Raw genomic sequence first — 22,565 nt, 5'->3', positions numbered from 1 at the left:
TTTGACAAACGATATTAATGATACAATAAAAACACTCAAAAACAAAACAAAATTTTCTGTCATGATTTGTAACACAGTATGTGTACATTTTTTTCTCTCACTCACATTGCTAGTTATGATTTGAATAATATACTAATTATTAGTATTGCATTTGCTTATGTGAAAGCATGGAACTGTTTTCGTACACTTCTTTTCGAGATGCACTTTTAATAGAGGATATACAATATTCAGCGTACCTCACCTCTCTTACAAAATGTATTAAATAAATTGTATGATATTTAAATTGACTAGTGCCATCAAGTTATTGTGTTTGCTGCTTCATTTGAATTTGTTCTTAGAATCTTCTGTATATGTTTTCTAGAATCTCTCTATACATCTGATGATAAAGCTTCATATAGCTCAGTGGTTACAGCATTAGACTAGAAACTTAAAAAAGATAGACCTGAAGTCCCAGGTTTGAATCCTGGTGAATCGGAATGCCGGATTCGTTACTAGTTACCGGCCTCTTGTGGCTTGGTACGCCATGACACTTGAGGCGGGAACCAGCCAACGTAAAAAAAAGATTGTGATGAAAAGCGCCACCAGTGGTAACAACAATGAACTCATATCTGTAATTGCAGGCTCCCTAGGCCAGTGAATCTTATTTGACCTCAGTGAAAAGCGTGAGCCAGAACGAGTGTTGCAGATGAGCTTTTCGTTTCAAGGAAACTGTGTGTGTTGTAAATTTTGAAGCATCTTTGGTGGAACAGGGATATTCGAAGGCAAGTACAACTGTGATTACTCTCTGTCTGAGCTATTGAGAAATAATACATACAAGACACGATTCTAATTCAATTGTTCTCGTGTTTTTCACTCTCAAGACGACGACGGTGACTTCAGCAACCATGGTCGTTTTGTCGACCCCTTGCCCAGCTTTCATGTCGACCAAAATAACGCGATATAACGCATTTTGGACATGGTCAAAATGCGGTCAATGACAATCTTATCATAGATTGATAGTGAAACAACCATAATCGATAATGAATGGGGCACAGTTCTAGAAGCCGTACATACACACAATTGGTGACGTCACAAAATGACCTTCAATTGGGGTTGTTTCCTCCGTATATACGAATTGGTATACTGTAAAATAATTTATTTTAGCTGAAATTAATTTTCGCTGAAAAGTCGTTTTGGGTGTTTTGTATGGAATTTATTTTTACTGATTTTTGTTGAGTTGAATGTAAAATATAGACAAAAAATTATATTCGTTGGATTTTTTTTTCACTGAAGCTTTCTTTCATCGAAAATAGCAAATATTAATTCCAAGCGAGAATAAAGTATTTTAAAGTATACAAATTACAATAAAGGTTCTTAAGACATTACACATAAGGTGGAAAAAATCATGTGACAATATAATGATAATAACAGTTGAATAGAACTATCATATACTCAGTGGGGTCACACCAAGGGTCACGCACTTTGTTGCAAAATGGTCGCATGGTTGAAACTGAGTCATGGTGTGACAGGTGAGGAAGACATCATTGAACACTCACAAAATCACAATAAAACGGGAAAATGGTTGCATATTACGGCATAGCCAACATGGGAAATGAAAAACCGCACAAACACCATGGATTCGAATCCCACTAGATACAATGTACACACTCACCGAAACCGAACCGAAGCAATTGGAAACCAGCAATCGTTTTGGCTTTCCCGTTCAACTCATTGGAACATTAAAGTAGTTAGAAAAACAAACACCACTCAACGACCAACGTCGTGGCGTGGTACACAAGCGTACCATCGAGATAAAACAAAATTAGCTTAAAAAGGCATTGGGTTTGAGTCCCGCTCAGAGGTACCGTAGAATAGTAAATCAAATAAACTGAAATCCTTCAAACCATAACAAGTAAAACAAAGAACATCGCGAAAAAAAAAAAAAAAACCTCACAAAACTCCACCATGCAAAACTGAATGAATAAATAATAAAATAACTTGCATCTTAAACTGTATGACGCGCAATTTGTTCAACAGTTTCCAGATCGTGACAAGAGATAAACAAAAGACCCAAGTCAAGGTAAGTTTTGTTAAAGTGTAGATGGCGTTCTCTATATTACGAAAACAATTCAAACAACAGATAAATATCTTCTGTGGTGTTGTGGTATTTATACGATGTCTGTGGATTTGTTGATTGAGGGTTCAAAGTCAGCAGTTAATATTTTGTTAGAAAGTTTCACAATTAAATCAAATATCCAATGATACCAGTATATTTATTTCATTATTTTAATAACTTGCAATGGTGGAAGTTGATCAAACACAAGTTCTTACACCTAAATAAGTATCAAATATTTGTTGACACATTTATTCTCTCAATTTAACAACCTAGTAGAGGTGGATATTAATTAAATGACAGGTATTTACTCATAAATATATGACCAATATTTGTCCACACGTTTATTCTCTCAATTTAACAACTTGTAATTGTCGGAATTAATCAAACGCAAGTTGTTTACACCAAAATAAGTCCTAAATATTTGTCCACACATTTATTTTCACAATTTAACAACTTGTATTTGTGGGAATTAATCAAACGAGAGTTGTTTACACCAAAATAAGTCTCACATATTTGTCCACACATTCATTTTCACAATTTAACAACTTGTAATGGTGGGAATTATTCAAACGAGAGTTGTTTAGACCAAAATAAGTTTCAAATATTTGTTGAAACATTTGTTCTCTCAATTTAAGAATTTGTAATGGTGGAAAATAATTAAACGCAACTTGTTTAATCATTTCACTTCATTCCAACGTACCCGCAGACAGTGCACAAGAGAGTATCATTATTGAGCAACAATTATTAAAAGGAACATGTCTTCACATTAGGGTTAGGTTTGTGGCTGGTATGGGCAACGCAATTAATACCAGGAATGTGTCTTGGCATTAGGGTTAGGGTCGGGTTTGGTATGACCCACTAATTAATGAATATTCATGAGTACAGAAACTGCCATGTCATGAATAAATTAGCATAATATTAAAAATTGCATAAAGTGTAGGTATGACTTCTGAAACTATGCCATGAATGGTGTATTGACAGTCAGTTGTCAGTCATGGTCAATTATGGTCATTCATTGACGAAGTAATTCTATTTATTCAAGTCAAGCACAAACATATAGCAATTCATTCCATAGTCATTGTTTGTGTACCAAACATTTCAAAATTACATGCAAAATATTTATTTCCGTCATGAAAATTGAATTGGAATATATTTAATCTTCTAGTTAATCACATTCACACCAATGGTTTATACGATATACGTGGGCGATAGTCCCCTAAATAAGCTTCAATTGTATCAGAGTGCATTGGTTTGATGTAAAATGTCTGGATATAATATCAGGGTTGACTGCATTGCAATATATAGACCTGGTTGCTTTTATTTTTGTTTTCCTGATTCTGTCCAGATTGGTACATTTTGACAGATAGTGTCTATAAAAACATGATTGCCTCCTATGGAGAGGTGCATGTGTGGTTACTAATAATGGGTTTTCACTGAGGAGAGATAGCTTACACAAGCTATGTATTTTTTCTAGATGTCCAATCCATGCATGCCAGCAAGTACATGTAATTGCATGTTTGTCTGTTATGGGTGGGGCAAACAGAGCCACCCTGCTTCGAATATCATTATTTCAAAATGGATTGTTGATACAGTCGTGGAAGCGTATAGGTTAACTGCTTCTTCATCAGTTCGTTTGGAACGCTACACGGTGAAGGCACGCAAGGTGCGCTGGGTAGATAACTCATTGGCTTTGATGTCCGGGGCCACGCTCGAGCAAGTGCTTTGAGCAGGTTTCTGGAGATCTCTGAATGTCTTCATTAATTATTCCCTGAGAGACCTCCAAGCACTGAGGGCCTCTACAGGTTGGGTCCAGTGGTGACGAGTCAGACTGTGTTCGTTGACCGAGCCCGCACCACCAAGGGGCCCTTTGCGCGAAAGTCCCTTCAGCCGAAACCAGCCTCCTTTACTTGACGCTGCAGGTTTTCATTCAGCGCTATCGAACCCTAGCATTATACTGTTTCGATACTGTTTAAAATTGTTGGGGGCCTTATTTATTGTTCAGTTGTTCCTTCACTGCAACTGCATCTTCCATTTCAAGAACAAAATCCTAGTCAATGTATACTTTCCGTGGCATGGTTTCAATCTTTTGGCTATGCACTACGCATGCGTTCAGTCAGGCGCTTTGCATTCTGGGCATATTAACATGGCCGCAATCCATCTCTGGAGGGTCAAAAACAACACTAATGATATGTACGCTAATTGTTTACACGTGACGAGCACTTTTTCAAATAAATATGGTTCGTTTCCAGACCGGTCTATAGAGGAACTGTGATCTGTCAATATAAGATATGTGATATGCAATATTGAGTTTCAACTTAATTAATGGGCATATTTAATTAATTTTTATTTTTTGTTTATTTTTTATCTTGTGAATTATTAGTTCAAATAAGACCATACTTGGTATGTGCCTTGTAATGTTGATTTTCAACTTAATCTTCCTACCCGATTTTATACATATACATTCAGACTTTATAATTGATAATCAACTATAATCACATAATTAGTGGCAAGTGGGGGCTGTGTCATCTTCAGATTTGGAAACTTTTGTTTGAGAAAATCACCAAAAACAGAATGAGCTAAAATTCTCAATGTTTATAGTCCCTAATGTAATCTGGTGCATTAAACTTTCAAAATTTGATTGGTCAATCGGTTTGGCAGTTAAACCGGAGGCGGCCATTTTACCACTTCCTGAGGGTTTAGGCGATTAGTTGTCTCTGTCTGTCCAACCGTTCGTCTGTCCATCCATCCATCCAGAGTCAGATATCAGAAGCATGTGAACCAAAATTGTTCATTTTTTGCATGTGCATGTGCCTAGTACTTTATCTGGGATATGCGCACATGCAGTGGTTTACTGATTCAATCCAAGATGGCTGACTAGCAGTCATTTTGTTTTTTGAAAATGTGGTGTCTTATGTATGTTTGTTAGTTTTTGTTGAAATTTGGTACATACATTATACATCTTAGGATACATGTCTAAGACGATTTGTTAAATGCAATTTGATTAAAGATGGCCGACTGCCAGTCATCTTGCCCTTTGACCATACTATTATATCTCCTAAAGCTTATGGACCATTTTTAATCTCATTTGGCACATACATCATACATATTGGAGTACATGTCCATGTTAGTTTGTTTGATAATCAGATCAAACATGGCTGACTGGCATCCATCTTGTTTTTTCGGAAATGTGGTATTTTTGACAGGAGTTGTCGGTTTTCAAATTTGATACAAACATTATACATGATGAAATACATGTCCATGATTCATTTTATGTTTTGTATCTCTGTACATGAGCCAGGACAAATGAAATTTTATTTTGATACAAAAAATGCGTGAATAGCATATCCTGTTAAATTTCCTACCATATACAGTCAAACCTGTGTGTTAACGGTCACCTGGATACAGCGCCACCTGTCTATAGCGGTCACAACCGAACAGTCCATACGAAATTTACCACCTGTCTAATGCGGCCAACGGCCAGGCTTTAGCGACCGCAGTGATCAGTTGAACTGCATATAGAGTACTGCCTTAAACCTCAGACAACTACTAGTATATAAGCCCCAGAGATCACAAAGGACAAAGTTAGCATGTTTTTACACCTTTCATTCAACCGATGGCTTCGGCAATTATGTTTTATTCAGTTTACCACGTACAGCCAACACACCGTACCGATGGCCTGGGAACGCAAAAAAAATAATTAAGAATTTCAAATTGTCCTGATAAAAACATGCTGTCATTAATGTTTTTTAGTTCCCGTTCGGACGGTAGTCTGAAAAGGGAAGTAGTGTTTTTGGTTATGTGCGTGCGTGCGTGCATGCGTGCGTGCGTGCGTGCATCGTCATATTTCACACACACTTTGATGGATTCCATTCAAATTTGGTACACATGCATGTCATGAAGGTATACGTCATATGCATGTGAAGTTGTTTTGAGATTAGATCAATTTTGAGCGTTTGGCAGCTATTTTAAACCCGAAAATGTGCAGATTCTGATTAAGATGGACTATAAATTACATGCATCTAATACAAAATTGTTTTTATGTTGTTAAATTGATGTCAATAAAGTAGTAGTATTATGTTGGTTTGTCAGAATGTTACCTTTATTCGTATTTTGTTTGATATCCTGATTTGATTATGATTGCAATAAAGATATTAGTATTTTTACCACGTACCTCGATCATGCTAAACGTGGCATGATCTTCGGGTTCAGGCAATGTGTTCTACTGTTGCATCATGGGAGTGAATTCGCTTCAATGAGGTAAATGGTAAAAAACCTCGTGTAGGACAATTTTTTTTATGGATGCTCTCTGTGACTTCGCGCTAATACTGAATAGTTTGAAGATCAATAAATTATTTGGTAAGTACGTGATATATTTGTAAGTACTATGATATATGAATGTTTGGGACTTGTATCTTTGCCGATCTATAGAGGTTATTTGTTCAGATTTTGACGATGTCTGTAGCCGGTGATCACTGCACTGCGATGGCCGTCATTTGTGTCAACGATCGAAATTACAATATTGAGCAATAACACTAAAATATATTCTAGTGTTGCTGTGTGCCATGTGAATTATGCACGCTTCTAACCACAAGGCGTGTATTTAACCGTTTTTGTGCACCGGACGTTCCCGGGAGAAGCCCGGGCAGTCCCAGGAGTCGTTTGGTGACTGTCTACGTTACTGGTATTCCGGTATCTATCTTTTAACAAGTTAATTATTTACAAAAAATAATAAGTTTTCTGTGATCGATTTTTTTTGTCTGATGGCCGCAATTTTTTTATTTTGAGTGGAATGTATGTGAGAATATTTTGTCAACATTCTAATTTTAACGATGTCTCGCCATGTCACATACATACACTATGTTCTGGATGTTAGTCGGCAACGGTCGACAGGGTGATTTTAGGGATGTGCAAAGCAGGCAGATTTATAGAAATTGGCATCGGCAAATGCTGTATTTGAAAAAAAATCACTGTGATGGAACAATGAAATTTCATCGCAAGTTGGAAAGATCTTGGAGGTTTGTATCGTCACGTCATCGCGTCCCGAACTTGAAGACTGGCTACACTATTTGAAGTGCACTGTCAATATATATGACACGGCATTTTTAAATGACCTGAATTAGTCTACGTTAATATCGTGACGACCTTCAGTGCTTTTTGTCAACACGGACGCCATCTTTAATATTTTAAGTCCGTCTTGTTGCTGTCATAGCGCCATCTACGTCCAATGTGACTTGTTTGAACCTATTTGTTTAAATGTACTTTTTTTTGCTTTTTTACAGGATCTGTGTTTAAAAGAAGATTTTTTCTGTATTTAGTACTGTTCTCCTCTCACCAACCTTTTTAGAGAGGCTTGCAGGTGTCAGTTGTTAACGTACTGTTACATACACTGCTTACCAAAGTACTCCAGATTGAACCAGTATACATTATACCATTATATACCATATCTTTACCATACTATTAGTACCATATAAATTATCGTACAACGGTACCATATCCAATATTATATTATATTACAGAGAAGACTTTCTGAATGAGAAATCATTCATATAGAAGTATGTATTTGGTCTTCTGAATTTGTCATTGTATACAAACTAAAGTTTGTAATAAAAAGACTTTTTCCTGTGTGGATTATGCAACTTTATTTGTACTATATGAGAATGATTCTGTTGCTAAGTGGTGATATAGAAAGCAATCCTGATTCTACTTCAAACTGTGACATATCAGGTCAAGGTAAATTAGTGATTGCAGGTATTTTTCATCAAGGTTCACCTAAATATTTAGGTACCACATCTGGAGCCAGTACATGCATGACAAACAGTCTTGTAGCTCTGGTATATTCAATGATTATGGATGCTGCTAACTGGAACAGTGCGAATATTGATAACATACTAGATACAGAGCAATTGTTGTATTTAAAACTTTATCCTAACAGGCATACAATGTACCAAAGATTCTAGTACGTATTTACAGGCTGCTGATTTAAATAGTTACATTTCATTTGGACTATATCATTTTAGCTGTATTCCATGCACATCAATTTTTGGGTGCCTTGCTGAAGTTTACTTTGACATTGACAGTGCATTTCAGGCATTGGACACTGCATTAAAACATGTTTTTGAAAGTACTGCTCATGCCATTATTATTGTCAAAGACTATGGGTTAGGCATATTTACTGATAAGACTATTTTCTATGTTTTTGATTCACATAGCAGAAATGGCCAAGGTTACATGGATAGTGATGGAAATGCTGTTGTGGTTGTTCTTCATAATTTAACTCAAGTTGCTGCCCATATCCGACACTTCACCACTTTAACCAAACAATCTCTTGATGTTGTAGCATTTGAAATTACCCATTCCAACTTAATAAGTTGAACAGTCGCTCAAACTTAAGTTACAATTTGTCATCAATAGTTATCTGAAATTCTAAATAAACGAAATAGTATGCATACCTGTTACATAATGAAATAACCCAAACCACCGTATATCCCTGGACAGCTAGTTGAAAGATTTGATGTTACGTGAAGCCTTTCACCTGAAAGATTACTAATTGTACCAATTTTGGTCATGTGACCATTTTTTTAGTCCCCGTTCGGACGCAGTCCGAAAACGGGGACTTATGTTTTGCCCTGTGTGCGTCCGTGCGTCCGTGATCACCTGTATCTCGAACATGCATGGACCGATTAAGTTCAAACTTCACTCATACATCACACATTATATGGGACATATGCACATGCATTTTTTTCATGATCCGATTAACGATAGCCGTATAGCGGCCATTTTAAGGCCGAAAATGCATCAAAATCGCACATTTTCACCATTCCGGACCCGGATCTCAGTTATGCATGGACGGATTTTGTTCAAATTTGGTACATACATTAAACATAATAGGACCTTGATGCACGTCATTTTTTTTTTTGGATCGGGTTCGAAATGGCCGACTGGCGGCCATTTTGTTTTAAAGAATTCAGTTCTGGATCCGTATCTGAGACATGCTTGGATTGATCGAGTTCAAACTTCACACACACAAGGTACATCATGTCACAAATATGTATGTGCATTTGTTTCATGATCTCATTAACGATAGCCAAATGGCGCCCGCTTTAAGGCCGAAAATGCATTGAAATCGCACATTTTCACCATTCCGGACCCGGATCTCAGTTATGCATGGACGGATTTCATTCAAATTTGGTACATACATTAAACATAATAGGACCTTGATGCACGTCATTTTTTTTTTCGGATCAAGTTCGAAATAGCCGACTGGCGGCCATTTTGTTTTAAAGAATTCAGTTCTGGATCCGTATCCGAGACATGTCTGGATTGATCAAGTTCAAACTTCACACACACAAGGTACATCATGTCACAAATATGTATGTGCATTTGTTTCATGATCTCATTAACGATAGCCGAATAGCGGCCATTTTAAGGCCGAAAATGCATCAAAATCGCACATTTTCACCATTCCGGACCCGGATCTCAGTTATGCATGGACGGATTTCATTCAAATTTGGTACATACATTAAACATAATAGGACCTTGATGCACGTCATTTTTTTTTTCGGATCAAGTTCGACATAGCCGACTGGCGGCCATTTTGTTTTAAAGAATTCAGTTCTGGATCCGTATCCGAGACATGTCTGGATTGATCAAGTTCAAACTTCACACACACAAGGTACATCATGTCACAAATATGTATGTGCATTTGTTTCATGATCTCATTAACGATAGCCGAATAGCGGCCATTTTAAGGCCGAAAATGCATCAAAATCGCACATTTTCACCATTCCGGACCCGGATCTCAGTTATGCATGGACGGATTTTGTTCAAATTTGGTACATACATTAAACATAATAGGACCTTGATGCACGTCATTTTTTTTTTTGGATCGGGTTCGAAATGGCCGACTGGCGGCCATTTTGTTTTAAAGAATTCAGTTCTGGATCCGTATCTGAGACATGCTTGGATTGATCGAGTTCAAACTTCACACACACAAGGTACATCATGTCACAAATATGTATGTGCATTTGTTTCATGATCTCATTAACGATAGCCAAATGGCGGCCGCTTTAAGGCCGAAAATGCATTGAAATCGCACATTTTCACCATTCCGGACCCGGATCTCAGTTATGCATGGACGGATTTCATTCAAATTTGGTACATACATTAAACATAATAGGACCTTGATGCACGTCATTTTTTTTTTCGGATCAAGTTCGAAATAGCCGACTGGCGGCCATTTTGTTTTAAAGAATTCAGTTCTGGATCCGTATCCGAGACATGTCTGGATTGATCAAGTTCAAACTTCACACACACAAGGTACATCATGTCACAAATATGTATGTGCATTTGTTTCATGATCTCATTAACGATAGCCAAATGGGGGCCGCTTTAAGGCCGAAAATGCATTGAAATCGCACATTTTCACCATTCCGGACCCGTATCTCAGTTATGCATCGATGGATTTTGTTCAAATTTGGTACATACATTAAACATAATAGGACCTTGATGCACGTCTTTTTTTTTTTCGGATCAAGTTCGAAATGGCCGACTGGCGGCCATTTTGTTAAAGAATTCAGTTCTGGATTCGTATCCAAGACATGTCTGGATTGATCAAGTTCAAACTTCACACACACATGGTACATCATGTCACAAATAGATATGTGCATTTGTTTCATGATCTGCTTAACAATAGCGGAATGATGGCCATTTTAAGGCCGAAAATGCATCAAAATCACGTATTTTCACAATTCCAGAACCGGATCTCAGTCATACATGGATGGATTTTGTTCAGATTTAGCACAATGTGTTGTACATATGCAGGTGCATTTCGGTCATGATCTGCTTTGAATGTATATGTCACTCAAATATGAACGGAACGGGGACGTGTCATTGACAATGACTTGTTGGCTGCATGTTTATTCCTGCATATCCAGGATATGTATGCAGATTGTAATTTCTATGTTGCATTCATATGCTAAAGTCTGATAACTGGCTTTGAATTTGCTTCATGACTTGCTTATTGGAAAGAGCCCCTTCCCCTTCCCATGCAATTGTATATGCCCCTCCAGATAACTATACTTGTACTGAAGAGGTGCACGTAATTTTAAAACTGGAGAAGCAAGGTTAGGATAAATGAGGGTGACACTTGCACACTCTCACCAGCACATTTATTAACTGCTATCAAAAACGGACCTCTCAAATTGACCAGCTTAAAGATCAAAGAGTACAAACTGAGACGTTACCAAGCTTTAATTGGGTATTTTTTAGGTGATTGGATTTAAGGTATCAAAGAAGTCACTGGCAATAATTAGTACAAGTCTGGCGACCAGGTCAAAGCTCATACTTGCGCATTGGATTTGGGGAAAATCTGTTTAAAAACACTAATGTCGCACATGCACAACACGACTACCTCCCTCTAATTTGCCTTCAAACTTGATCACTGTAAACCAAATTTTGTGTTTTTCATGTCATTGCACCTGGTACTCAGTTTCAAGTATTTATACAGGCATAACCTGTATTTGAAGGGTTTTTTAGCACTTTGTAAATACTTGAAATTATCAAGACCAAGTACAGAACATAAAGATTTTAACAGTTTGAACGGGAACTGTGTCATTTTCGATAACTTGATGAAATATGTATACCACAGGAATAACTTGGACAGAAGTGCTTTGTACTTGGGGTTTTGTTCAATGAATCAAGCAACCACAACAATGACGACCCACAAACGTTTTGCGAATCGCCGGGGCACAGTCCGCCGGGGTGAATCGATATGTCGACTGTAAATCCCCAATCGAATTGATTATCAACAACTCGCTTGTTATTTAGTATCGATATTTATTCAATTTGAACTCCTATAAATATCGACAAATACGCATGTAACTGGAACTGATAGCAAAAGAAAAAATCAATGCAACGGCCATGCCTGTTGTTTATCCAAATAAAATATGCTAATTAGCCTTGTTCTTCCGGGGTTATGATAACTCGAGTCAAAAAGTAGAGCCGCTTCCTTTACTGTGTATCGATCACTGTGAGGGAATATGTGTGCAGTATCGTCTCGTTGTTCAACTAAATTCGTTAAACTTTTTTTTTTCGGTCGCTACTGCCTCTGTACATGTACATGTAACAATAGATGTTTTTAACAATGATGTTAAATTGACGTCAGTTCGCCGGCCAAAGCCGCCACGTTTATTTTACAGGTTTCTATTGTTGCAACAGTACGATGACATGGAAGTTGCCCAGATTTTGATTGCGCAAAGTAATGTTTGATTTTGCAAGTGAGGTACAATGTAGGTCAGGAAGATTTTTTAAAAAAAATAAAGAATTTTCTTATAGCCCAGAAACACTCCGATTTATTAGAACAGTTACGAGACACAATAAATATTAAAAGAAACATACAAATTCAGAACAGCTAAGCAAAGCAAGCTGAGTGATTTCTTTAGTAGGATATTAGACTAAAACTGCTGCTGAACATGAACTTTACTGTACAAATCTTCAAATATTTGATTGTCAATACTACTCATTATTGTTGTTCGATTTTAATTTACATAATACAATTTAAAATTGAATAAAAAAATTTTCATTTGTAATAAAGTGTTTGGATACCATGTGTACAGTAGTGTGATTGTGTGTGTCAAATGGAGTTGAGAGATCTGTTTTAATACATTGATTCAATGTCTAATTAATATTCATGAATAAATTAGTGAACCTGTATAGAAAGGCCACCTGTCTATAAAGGCCAAAATCTCAAAGTCCCATGGGTGGCCACTATAGACAGGTTTGACTGTATTGCCATTTCTGAAGTCATTTAATATACCTAATTCCTGTTGATGCTAGACCAGCCAATTATCACTCTAAATTATTAAATTTGGTGTTAGTGCACATTACTTTATTTTCTGCCATGAATAACATTTCCCTTAATTCCAACAGGGACTATAACATTAACAATGACTTGTTAAAACAGTACCATGTTTACACATCTGTTTACATACTTTAATTTGAAAACATGTTTCCAATCAATTTGTATCGCTGAAATAAAGATTATTAAAAACTATGGTGATTGTGCCACTTGAAAGGAATAGACCATTTTCTGATCACTGCAACATCCAGTAAAGTATGTGACATAGAACGTAAAAACAGGGCAAACAAAATCTTGTGGTAATGTCAAAACATTGTGTGAGCTTTAAACAAACACAAAAGTATTTAAGTAGTATTTCCGCATGTAATACTTTGCTATGGTCATTGATGATGATCACTTAAAGTATGATAAAGTCTTTACTACATTGAGCTATAATAAATTAAATTCAAGTTAAAATTTTGTGGCTGACATTTGATCTGAGTATTTCACGCAATATGCAAGATCTCCTAGTGAAAGGAAAATCACCTATTGACAATATTTCTGCAAATAGTTTTGTTATCATTCTGTTCTGATTACTTTTAACTTTTTTTTTCATTTTCAGGATTTGAACCAAATATAATAACATAAAAACATAATTTTAGAAAGTTGCATTGGACATAATGAAGAGTATTATCATACCAAACATCAAGGATAGTCTGTGTCAAGAAGAAAACCAGTAAATCTGACAATCCTGCATATCATCTGTAGCAGTGGAAGAAAATGTCATCCTGAACTTGAGAAAATTTTAGTATATTTGGAAAGCATGTCTGAGCAACCAGATACTGTTCTATTTCATTGCCAGCAATGTGAGATGCGCTTCAACTGTTTGAGTGATATAATACAACATATGCAAACTCATACAGGTGGTAAACCCTTTCAATACCTGCAATGTGATGAGCGTATTAGTCAGGCTGATAATATAAAACAGCATATGCAAATACACACAGATGATGAACCATTTCATTGCCAGCAATGTGATAGGCGTATAAGTGGGGCTGATAACTTTAAGAAGCATCTGCAAGTACACGCAGGCGAAAAACCATTTCATTGTCAACATTGTGAGAAGAGTTTTCGTTGGGCAAGCCATCTGAAATATCATGCATTAACACATACAGATGTGAAACCTTTTCAATGCCAACAGTGTAAAAAGAGTTTTCGTCTATTATGTTATCTGAAACGGCATGAATTATCACATACAGTTGTTAAATCCTTTCAATGCCAAGAATGTGAAAAGAGTTTCAGTCTGGCCGGTGATTTAAAAATTCATATGCGAACACATACCAGTAAAAAACCATACTATTGTAGTCATTGTGAGAAGAGTTTCATTCATTCAGGTCATCTAAAAAAACATCTGTTATCACATACTGGTGATAGACCTTTTCAGTGTCAACACTGTGAAGAGAGATTTTATCGGTTTATTGATCTTAAACGGCATATGTTAGTACATGCAGGTAAAAAACCATTTCCTTGTCCACAATGTATGAAGGGGGTTACTTTTTCGGGTAACTTAAATAACCACATGCTAAAAAATGAGAAAGAATTTCATTCAACCCAATGTCAAAAAAGTTCGAGTCAGTCTGATACAGGTGAAAAACCTGTGGAAAATATTACCACTTCAAATCATTTGCTTTCTGGATTGTCAGTTTTGTTTGAATCTTTAATTGAACCAAACTTTAATCAGCGTAAAATTCAGTTGAAGCATGATACACAAATTGACAATGTAGACGTGTTCAGAATTACTTTTTTGTTTTAGGTCAACAATTCAATACCAGGTTTCTTAATACTTATGTAACTTGCATGGTATCATGGTGGAGATGTAACAATATAATTGAATGATTTGTTTTAGTGTTGAATACAGTAATTTCACCAATTAATTACTATTATTTATGTCTGTTTAGTCATAGTCATAAAACATCTCTATGTGTCCATGCATTCATTCCTATGTCTCATACATGCATGGGCAGATTAACTTCACAAATAATAAAACATTATTATCCTAGTTTATGCATTTGTTTCGTGATCCAGTTAAATCTAAATCTGACCTGCCTTGACAATAAATCATGACATATACATCACATATCATAAATATGTATTTATTGTTCATAAGCAAGTTTAAGATGACCGATTGGTAATAAATATTCTTCAAAATTGGTGTTTCTACGATTATCGAACAGGATCTCGGTCATCATACATAATTCATATACACTTGCATTTCTTAGTCCCTGTTCAAAGTTTGAAAACGGGTACTTGAATGGCAGCCATTTTTTTTTTGACAAATTCCACTTAATCTCATACATGGAATGAGTAATTCAGTTCAAATATTATACATAAACACAGCATACAATAATTTTGTCATCCAATTAAAGATAGCTAACTGCCAACCATCTTTTATTCAATAATAGACACTTGATATGAAGGTTGTGCATGTTCACTGTCTGTCAAGTTTTTGTACATTTTGATTCAAAATGAATGCACCACTATCTACCATTTGTTTTAAATGCTTTAAATACACTTTGTTCAGACATGCTTATGATTTTATATGTTAGGTGCCTGTCAGCATCCCATATTCCATGTTTTTGTCGTACATGTATTACCTCAAACCCTGCAATTAGAAGTGTGCATGGAATCATGGGAAGAAATGGCGTGCATTGTCATGTGATAATTGTCATAAAGGTGATTGACAGGTTATACTTGTTTACAACTTCCGCAATTGGAATCTACCTGGTGTGCTTGTGATTTGCATAACAAAGGGTGTTTACAACTCTGGAAGGACAATTTGAATATACCAGGTGTACCTGTGATTTAAATAACAAAGGATGTTTACGATCTACTGACTTGCCTATGTGAGACAGCTGCTAGCAAGACTACATTCTGATTGGCTCATGTGGAAATCCAGGTGGTGTACCTGAATCTGGGCCATTTATGCCTATAAATTGGCTAGATAGAGGACAGTTGTGGGTTTATCGTTTCTCCTGTGTATCATGCGTGTTGCTGCTGCGATATTGTGAGACAAGTGATACAGGCTTCAGCTATCATTCTGTGAGAATTGTATGAACTGCTTTGCAATCTCCTGCTATCAGCGATGCCCTCCAGAATAAGTGTTCCTCTTCAAGCAAGACTCTTGTATTTCTTCGTTGTGTTGTAGAAGCCATTGACTGTCATCAATTTCCACATCTTGGAACTACGAGTTATCACCAATGCACACTTCCCTAGGCAATCCTCTATTTCAGTAAATTTATTCATTCTATTATTGTGCTTAGTTTTTTGAAATTATTTTGAGAAGTATTAAAGCCAGTAACTTTATGTTGATATTTTGTTGTATATGTATTTCATTTCTAGTACTGTTGTATTGTCTACCCCATTCTGGCAATGAAAGAACCCCCTGTCCAGTGTGAGTTGTGTGATGCATGTTCTTTTCTTTTCATTTTGATTCAAAATGACCAACTAGCAGTTATTTTGCATATCTGGAGTCATTTCTCAGACATGCATTGACTGATCTGTTTGTACAATGACATGTTATAATAGTTTACTTATGCATGTCAACCTTTTTTTAATTGGACCAAATTTTACCAAAATGTCAATACATAGCAGTTTCAGTTCTTTCAACATGCATTGTCCGATTCAGTTTCAAATGTTTGTATGCTGGTTGAACATGCTGAGATACTGATGTATGTTTTGTTTTTGTCTTTCTATTCAAAATTTCTGACTAGTGGCCATTTTGTTTCTTGATTTCACCCCTCCATGTCGCACATCTTTTGTCAATTTAGTTCAAATTGGTACGGTGACAGGTAATAAAACATTTGATTGTTTTTTACCAAATGGCTGATTTTAAAATGACAAATTATCATAATTTATGAAACTCATAGTTGAATATGCAGGGCAACTAAGGCACATCATGATGGATTGATTGCCATTTTGTTTCTTGCATATCCAGGATAAAAGGTTATTTTAACCAAGATAACCTTGCTAGAGTTTACAGATCAACTGATAATACCATTTGAAATGTTTTTTTTCTTCTTAAGTGATTCAGTCGCAAGATTACTATCAGCTGGTCGTTTCGCAAAATATACACTAATGGAATTCATGTAGTCTATTAAAGATTTTCTCGCCCATAGGTGTCATGTGATACAATGGTAAGGAAACTAATATGAAATACGGTAAACATCAATGATCAGCACCAAAAAGTAAAGACCATTGAAATAAAGTGCGGAACTGGGGTCTGCCAAATTGTTTAATCAGCCTGAACAGAATCACGTTTGAAAAAAACTGCACTGCATTTTGGACCAGCATGAAATGTACAAATTTATCGGGTATTGTATTTTCTCGCAGAACAAAAAAAAATCACAGAAACAATGTACTACAAAACGTAACCTTGTATTCACATTGTAGCTAATTTGTTACAACTACAGTGCGTGAATCCTGAATTTTGATTGGATGTTATTTGACCTCTGTCAACATGGCATTCAGTAAAACCAAAACAATGTTTTCCCAACATCAAGCAAACTTTATGATTCATTTCACCTTAAATTCGGTACAAATATTTATAAACAGAATCTGATATCAACAAAATAAGCACACCGACTTGAAATTTCAATCTTTAAAGTCGTCATTTGTGTAATCATGGTGGAAATGATTTGAATAAAAATAAACCCATGGTTGTTTAGTGAATACTTTATTGATACCATAAACAAAATATTAAATTTTATTTTAGGATCTACTTACACCACTCTAACTGGCTAGTCATTCATCTTAAGAGTAAACTGTAGTCGAGTTTATTCATGTAAGGGGAGGACCATTTCATATCCTGGAGGCAGGAAAATTTTGTGGGAAAAACAAATCTATGACAATGCTTGAAAAAAAACCTACACTGTATGCATGTAAAAAAATCTGAAATTTTCAGACCCAAGACAAGACAGAATAAAAAATTTAAAGAATCATTTTTATTGAGCCTTTCCCTCAACAATTTCATCAACTATGTTGTTCAACAGTTCTTTCACAATGACTTTCTGCTGTATTTCTTTATAGAAATGCATTTATTATCGATGGGGTGGTGGATTGACGAACATCTCACCGACTGAGGGCAGTATTGCATTAGCTAACTAAATACGTAACAGATGTATTATTCGTGTTAAAATATTTCAGGTGTTATTCTGATAGAAGCAAACACGGAAACATTATTGGAATACTAAATTGAATACAAAGAAAGCCTATGTCGATAGAGCACTCAAATTTACCTGTAATTGGATTATTCACTAGTGCAATGCTGCTGTTTCGGGTATTTGTTGCACTCTTCATCAGTCGGAATAGTAATAGTCGATTTATTTAGCTTTCAGAATGTTCAACGTTATTATACAATTTACGCAAATGAAAAGTAAGTTTGGTGTGTCGTTTTTCATGAGTTTGTCAGTATGTAGAGTAGAACTTTTTTCAATAAAAAGATTACGTTTATGTAAGAGATCGTTTAGATTATTACATGTTTGAGTATACGGAAAAGTTTCGCCTTTAATAAGTCAAGGTCATGGTATGTGACTTGTGTCACGGGGTATTCAAATGCGAGCCAGTATTTGTTTGAAAAATTTGTGTAATTCAGGTACGGTACCTTTGAATACCATGAAGATGTCATCTCGAAAACGATACCAAGTTTTAATATGTCGACCACCAAGTAGTAAAATTGCAATCGATTGCAATGCCACGACCTTTGTCGAATAGTTTTATTACAATTGTGTTATCATGGTATGTAGTCTATTGCTACTCTTTCGGCAAAATTCATGTTTTATTTTGGTTTATTGGTAGTAATTTTGAATATCTTAACTTTGGTTGCCTCAATGTAATTTTCGAGGCTACTGTTATGCGAGACTGGTGGGTTCCATGTTAATTTCATTTTGAAAGGATATTGTTGAGATTGTTGATTGAGATTGTGTTATTGATTGTATTGAGTCCATAGTAATAATGTTAGTTCTCTTTTGCGATGATGTGGTGGCCCTGAAAAGGGTCATCTGGTTTGTGTACCAAAGCACTGGTGTATTTAAGGCTAGAAGTGTGTTTCCTGCATTTTCGGGGGTCCTGTAGTCTTTTTCTCGATTGTTTGATATCTGCAAACGCTTCCTTTTCCTCCTTTACCAGAATGGTCTGGAATTTGTTCAGGTGGGTCGGTAAGTAAATGTCAAGTAGTTTAGTGTACTGTTTAGAAGCCTGGTTTGGAAGAAAGAAAACATCCAGGAGGTGGACTGATAGCCCTCTTTAACATCATGGAAGGGTTTTACTATTATAGAAGTCATTTACTTTTCTTAAAGCCGGGGAGTCGTCACCTGCGCATGCGTCAGATGGCCATAGCGTGTCATTGTTTACAAACAAGCGCCTGCCCATGAACCTTTGCGTTATTTCCATGTGTGGTTATCGTCGCTTGGGACTCAATTTCCACTCGTGCGCAGGTGACGACCTACTCGCTTTAAAATACTGATACAAAATAATTAAAATGACAAAAAAATTAAAGACAAGGCCTCATATCAGATAGGGGAAGAAGTAGGCTTCATTTTCAATATTCATGGCCCCCAAGATAACAAATGGTCCGCCCCTAGCAGGATGTGTGACATGTCATGCCAATGACTTTGATACATTGTGTATTTTTCATGAAACCCCCCTTTCCCAATTTTGTTGTGAACTACTTGGGCTTATGACCAAAAAAGAATGAAGGACATCGTATTATAATAGACTTATCACAGCCAATATCAGAATGTGTCAATGCCTATATAAACCAAGAAGAATTCTCACTCCATTATGCAACTATTGATGATGCTGTGAAAATGATCAACCAACTTGGACAATATATTTTCAACTAGCTAAAGTGGACATTAAGCATGCTTTTCGACATTTCCCTGTGCGATGTGTACACCTGCACTTGCTGGGCTACAAATGGGATGGTTTTTATTTTTTGGACTGTGTGTTACCTTTCGGGCGCTGTTTCAGCACCTTTTTATTTAATCAAATTACTGAAGCCATTAACTGGATTGTATGCAATTGCTCCAAAATAACAATATTCTTCATTATATTAATGGTGTGTCCGGACAGCCTAAACTCATTATAATCAGTATGTAAGGACCTTGGTGTCCCTATCGCACCAGACAAGCTTGAGGGTCTAACAACTGTACTAACATTCTTGGGCATCGAGCTAGACACAGTGGACATAGTTCTGCGATTACCAACTGACAAACTGTATGATATAAACCACATCACCTAGAAATGGGCTTCAATGACAGTATGCACTACTGTACCAGCTTGGCAAATCTGATCGACCTGGCATCTACAATTGCCTCACTCTATCACTAATTGAAGTTGTCTGCAACCTTCCACCTAGATCTACAGTGGTGGACATTGCTTTCTTCAATCTTCTTGAACTACTGCACATGGAATGGATCTCTACACTGATGTGTCACACTTGGTCGTGGTGGTTACTTCAAATGGTTTTTCTTCTCTCTGGAAAAAAACAATAGTTCTGAAATCTCTATTGCATGGAAAGTGTTACTCCCCATTTTGCTAACCTGCTTAATTTGGGGGAATTCATGGTTTGGTAAATGTTTCATGTTCCATTGCCATATAATGAGAGTGTGGTATGATGTGAGATAGGATAGTACACATCTGGAATAAGGGATCCACACATTATCCGTATATCATGGTTTTAGTACGGGTAATTTTCTGCAAAGCTGTAAAATAAAATTTCCAAGTCATACCCATATCAGAGGTACTAATAGCAATGTTGGTGATGCTTTGTCTCGCCTACAGACCAGAAGGTTTTGTCAATTCGTACAAGAAGCGGCGAAACAACCAGTGAGCATCCAAGAGTACACCAACTACATACACAAGTTTGTGCTGTAGAAAATAATCAAGATATAGTCGGGCAAAATAAACAACATCCAACTATAAGTTTGCGCCATTAACCGGAAGTATAACAAGAACATGCGGGAATTTTTATTATACACAATATCCAACTGTAGGTGGCCCTAGACTGCACCTGTATACAGAGTTCTTAAAGTACAATACAATTTAGATCACAGCTACATTCTAACACCCCCACTTGATCCCACATGGTTCTGAAATAACTCAACCCTGTTAATGAATGCTTTCAAAAATACAATAAAAGTTACTTAACTGTGTATAACTGTTACATAACTCAAACTAAGTTATTTTCCAAATAAGAAATTATTAAACATTTGTAGTTTGAATTTGGTTGTAGGCTTAGTCATTATATCAGCCACCATATCACCAGTAGGACAATACACAATAACTATTTTACCACTATTTACTTCACTGCTGATAAAATGGTATCGGATGTCTATATGTTTTGACCTTTGGTGGTGTACTGGGTTCTTGGCTAATGAAATTGTGCCTTGGTTATCCTCCAGTATATAAGCATGACTATATTTATAGTCTCCATCAATATCACTCAACAATTGAATAAGATACAAACTCTCTTGAACAGTAGCTGCTAGTGCAATATATTCAGCCTCACATGATGACAGGGCAACTGTAGGCTGTTTTCTTGATTTCCAGGAAATCAAAGGACCAGTTTTTGACAAGCTAAAACAATACCCTGTGGTACTATGTCTATCATCTGTAGACGATGCCCAATCAGGATCACTATAACCAATTAACTTCAAAGTTTCACATTTTCTATAACACAATTCACAATCAAGAGTGCCCTTTGAGTATCTTAAAACATGTTTAACTGCCACCCAGTGTGTTTTGAGTGGTTTAGACAAATATTGTGACAACTTAGTAACAATCCAAGCTGTATCTGGCCTAGTACATATCATGGCATATATCAAGCTACCTACTGCTTCACGATGTTTTCTAGAATCTACAAATTCATCATAATCATTGTTCTACTCAGAGGGCGTTAAGTTAGGCTTACAATCAAGCATGAAAAATTATTCAAGCACTTTACATAAGTATCTATTTTGATTCATTTTTACAAAATTGTCACCTTGTTCAGAATCAATGCCCAAGAAGTAGGAAAGTTTACCTAAATCTTTCATTTTGAATTTTGCATTTAACATTTGTTTGACACCATTCATTAGTATTTCATTATTTTCCCTTAAAACAATATCATATACCCATACAAGTATGGCAATCACTTCACTCTCTACTTGTTTTATGTACAAACAATTTTCAACAGAACTTTGTACAAAAATACTTTCTAACAAGTAGTTATGCAACAAATTGTTCCAATTTCTACCAGACTGTTTTAATCCATATAAAGATTTATTTAGTTTGTACACTAGTCTCCCTTCACATTTAGAAGACACATCAAAACCTTCAGCCTGCTCCATGTATATTTCACAATCAATCGGAGCATTAAGATATGCAGTTTTCACATCCATTTGATGCAAAATTAAATCATGCCGTGCAGCTATTTGCATTAAAATGCGGATTGAGGTGAGATTGGCAGTTGGAACAAAAGTTTCCTTATAATCTACAACTTTCACTTGACTATAACCCCTTGGTACATATCTTGTTTTATAAGTTTGAGAACCGTCTGAACTCTCCTTGACAGTGTATACCCACCGACACCAACTATTT

At 36.1% G+C, this 22,565-nt stretch overlaps 2 protein-coding genes across 2 annotated transcripts; one reads left to right on the top strand and one right to left on the bottom strand.

The window, feature by feature from the left end:
* The first annotated feature begins 640 nt into the window (after positions 1–640).
* Positions 641–16,298, top strand: LOC144359977 (uncharacterized). Its single transcript, XM_085496164.1, has 2 exons — positions 641–761; positions 13,552–16,298. The coding sequence occupies exon 2, from the start codon at positions 13,753–13,755 to the stop codon at positions 14,740–14,742; it is 990 nt and encodes a 329-aa protein (XP_085352290.1). The 5' UTR covers positions 641–761; positions 13,552–13,752; the 3' UTR covers positions 14,743–16,298.
* Positions 16,299–21,166: 4,868 nt separating this feature from the next.
* LOC144341681 (uncharacterized) lies at positions 21,167–21,799 on the bottom strand. Its single transcript, XM_078005342.1, has one exon. The coding sequence runs from the start codon at positions 21,797–21,799 to the stop codon at positions 21,167–21,169; it is 633 nt and encodes a 210-aa protein (XP_077861468.1).
* Positions 21,800–22,565: the final 766 nt, after the last annotated feature.

This window comes from Saccoglossus kowalevskii, chromosome 22 (assembly GCF_978046115.1).
Source record: "Saccoglossus kowalevskii chromosome 22, keSacKowa6.1, whole genome shotgun sequence".
NCBI classification, from domain to species: Eukaryota; Metazoa; Hemichordata; class Enteropneusta; family Harrimaniidae; genus Saccoglossus; species Saccoglossus kowalevskii.
This window is presented reverse-complemented; position numbering and strand designations above follow the sequence as displayed.

What these genes read in the sequence shown, in the direction of transcription:
- LOC144359977 (XM_085496164.1), top strand. Translation starts at nt 13,753, where the DNA reads ATGTCTGAGCAACCAGATACTGTTCTATTTCATTGCCAGCAATGTGAG.
- LOC144341681 (XM_078005342.1), bottom strand. Translation starts at nt 21,799, where the DNA reads ATGATATGTACTAGGCCAGATACAGCTTGGATTGTTACTAAGTTGTCA.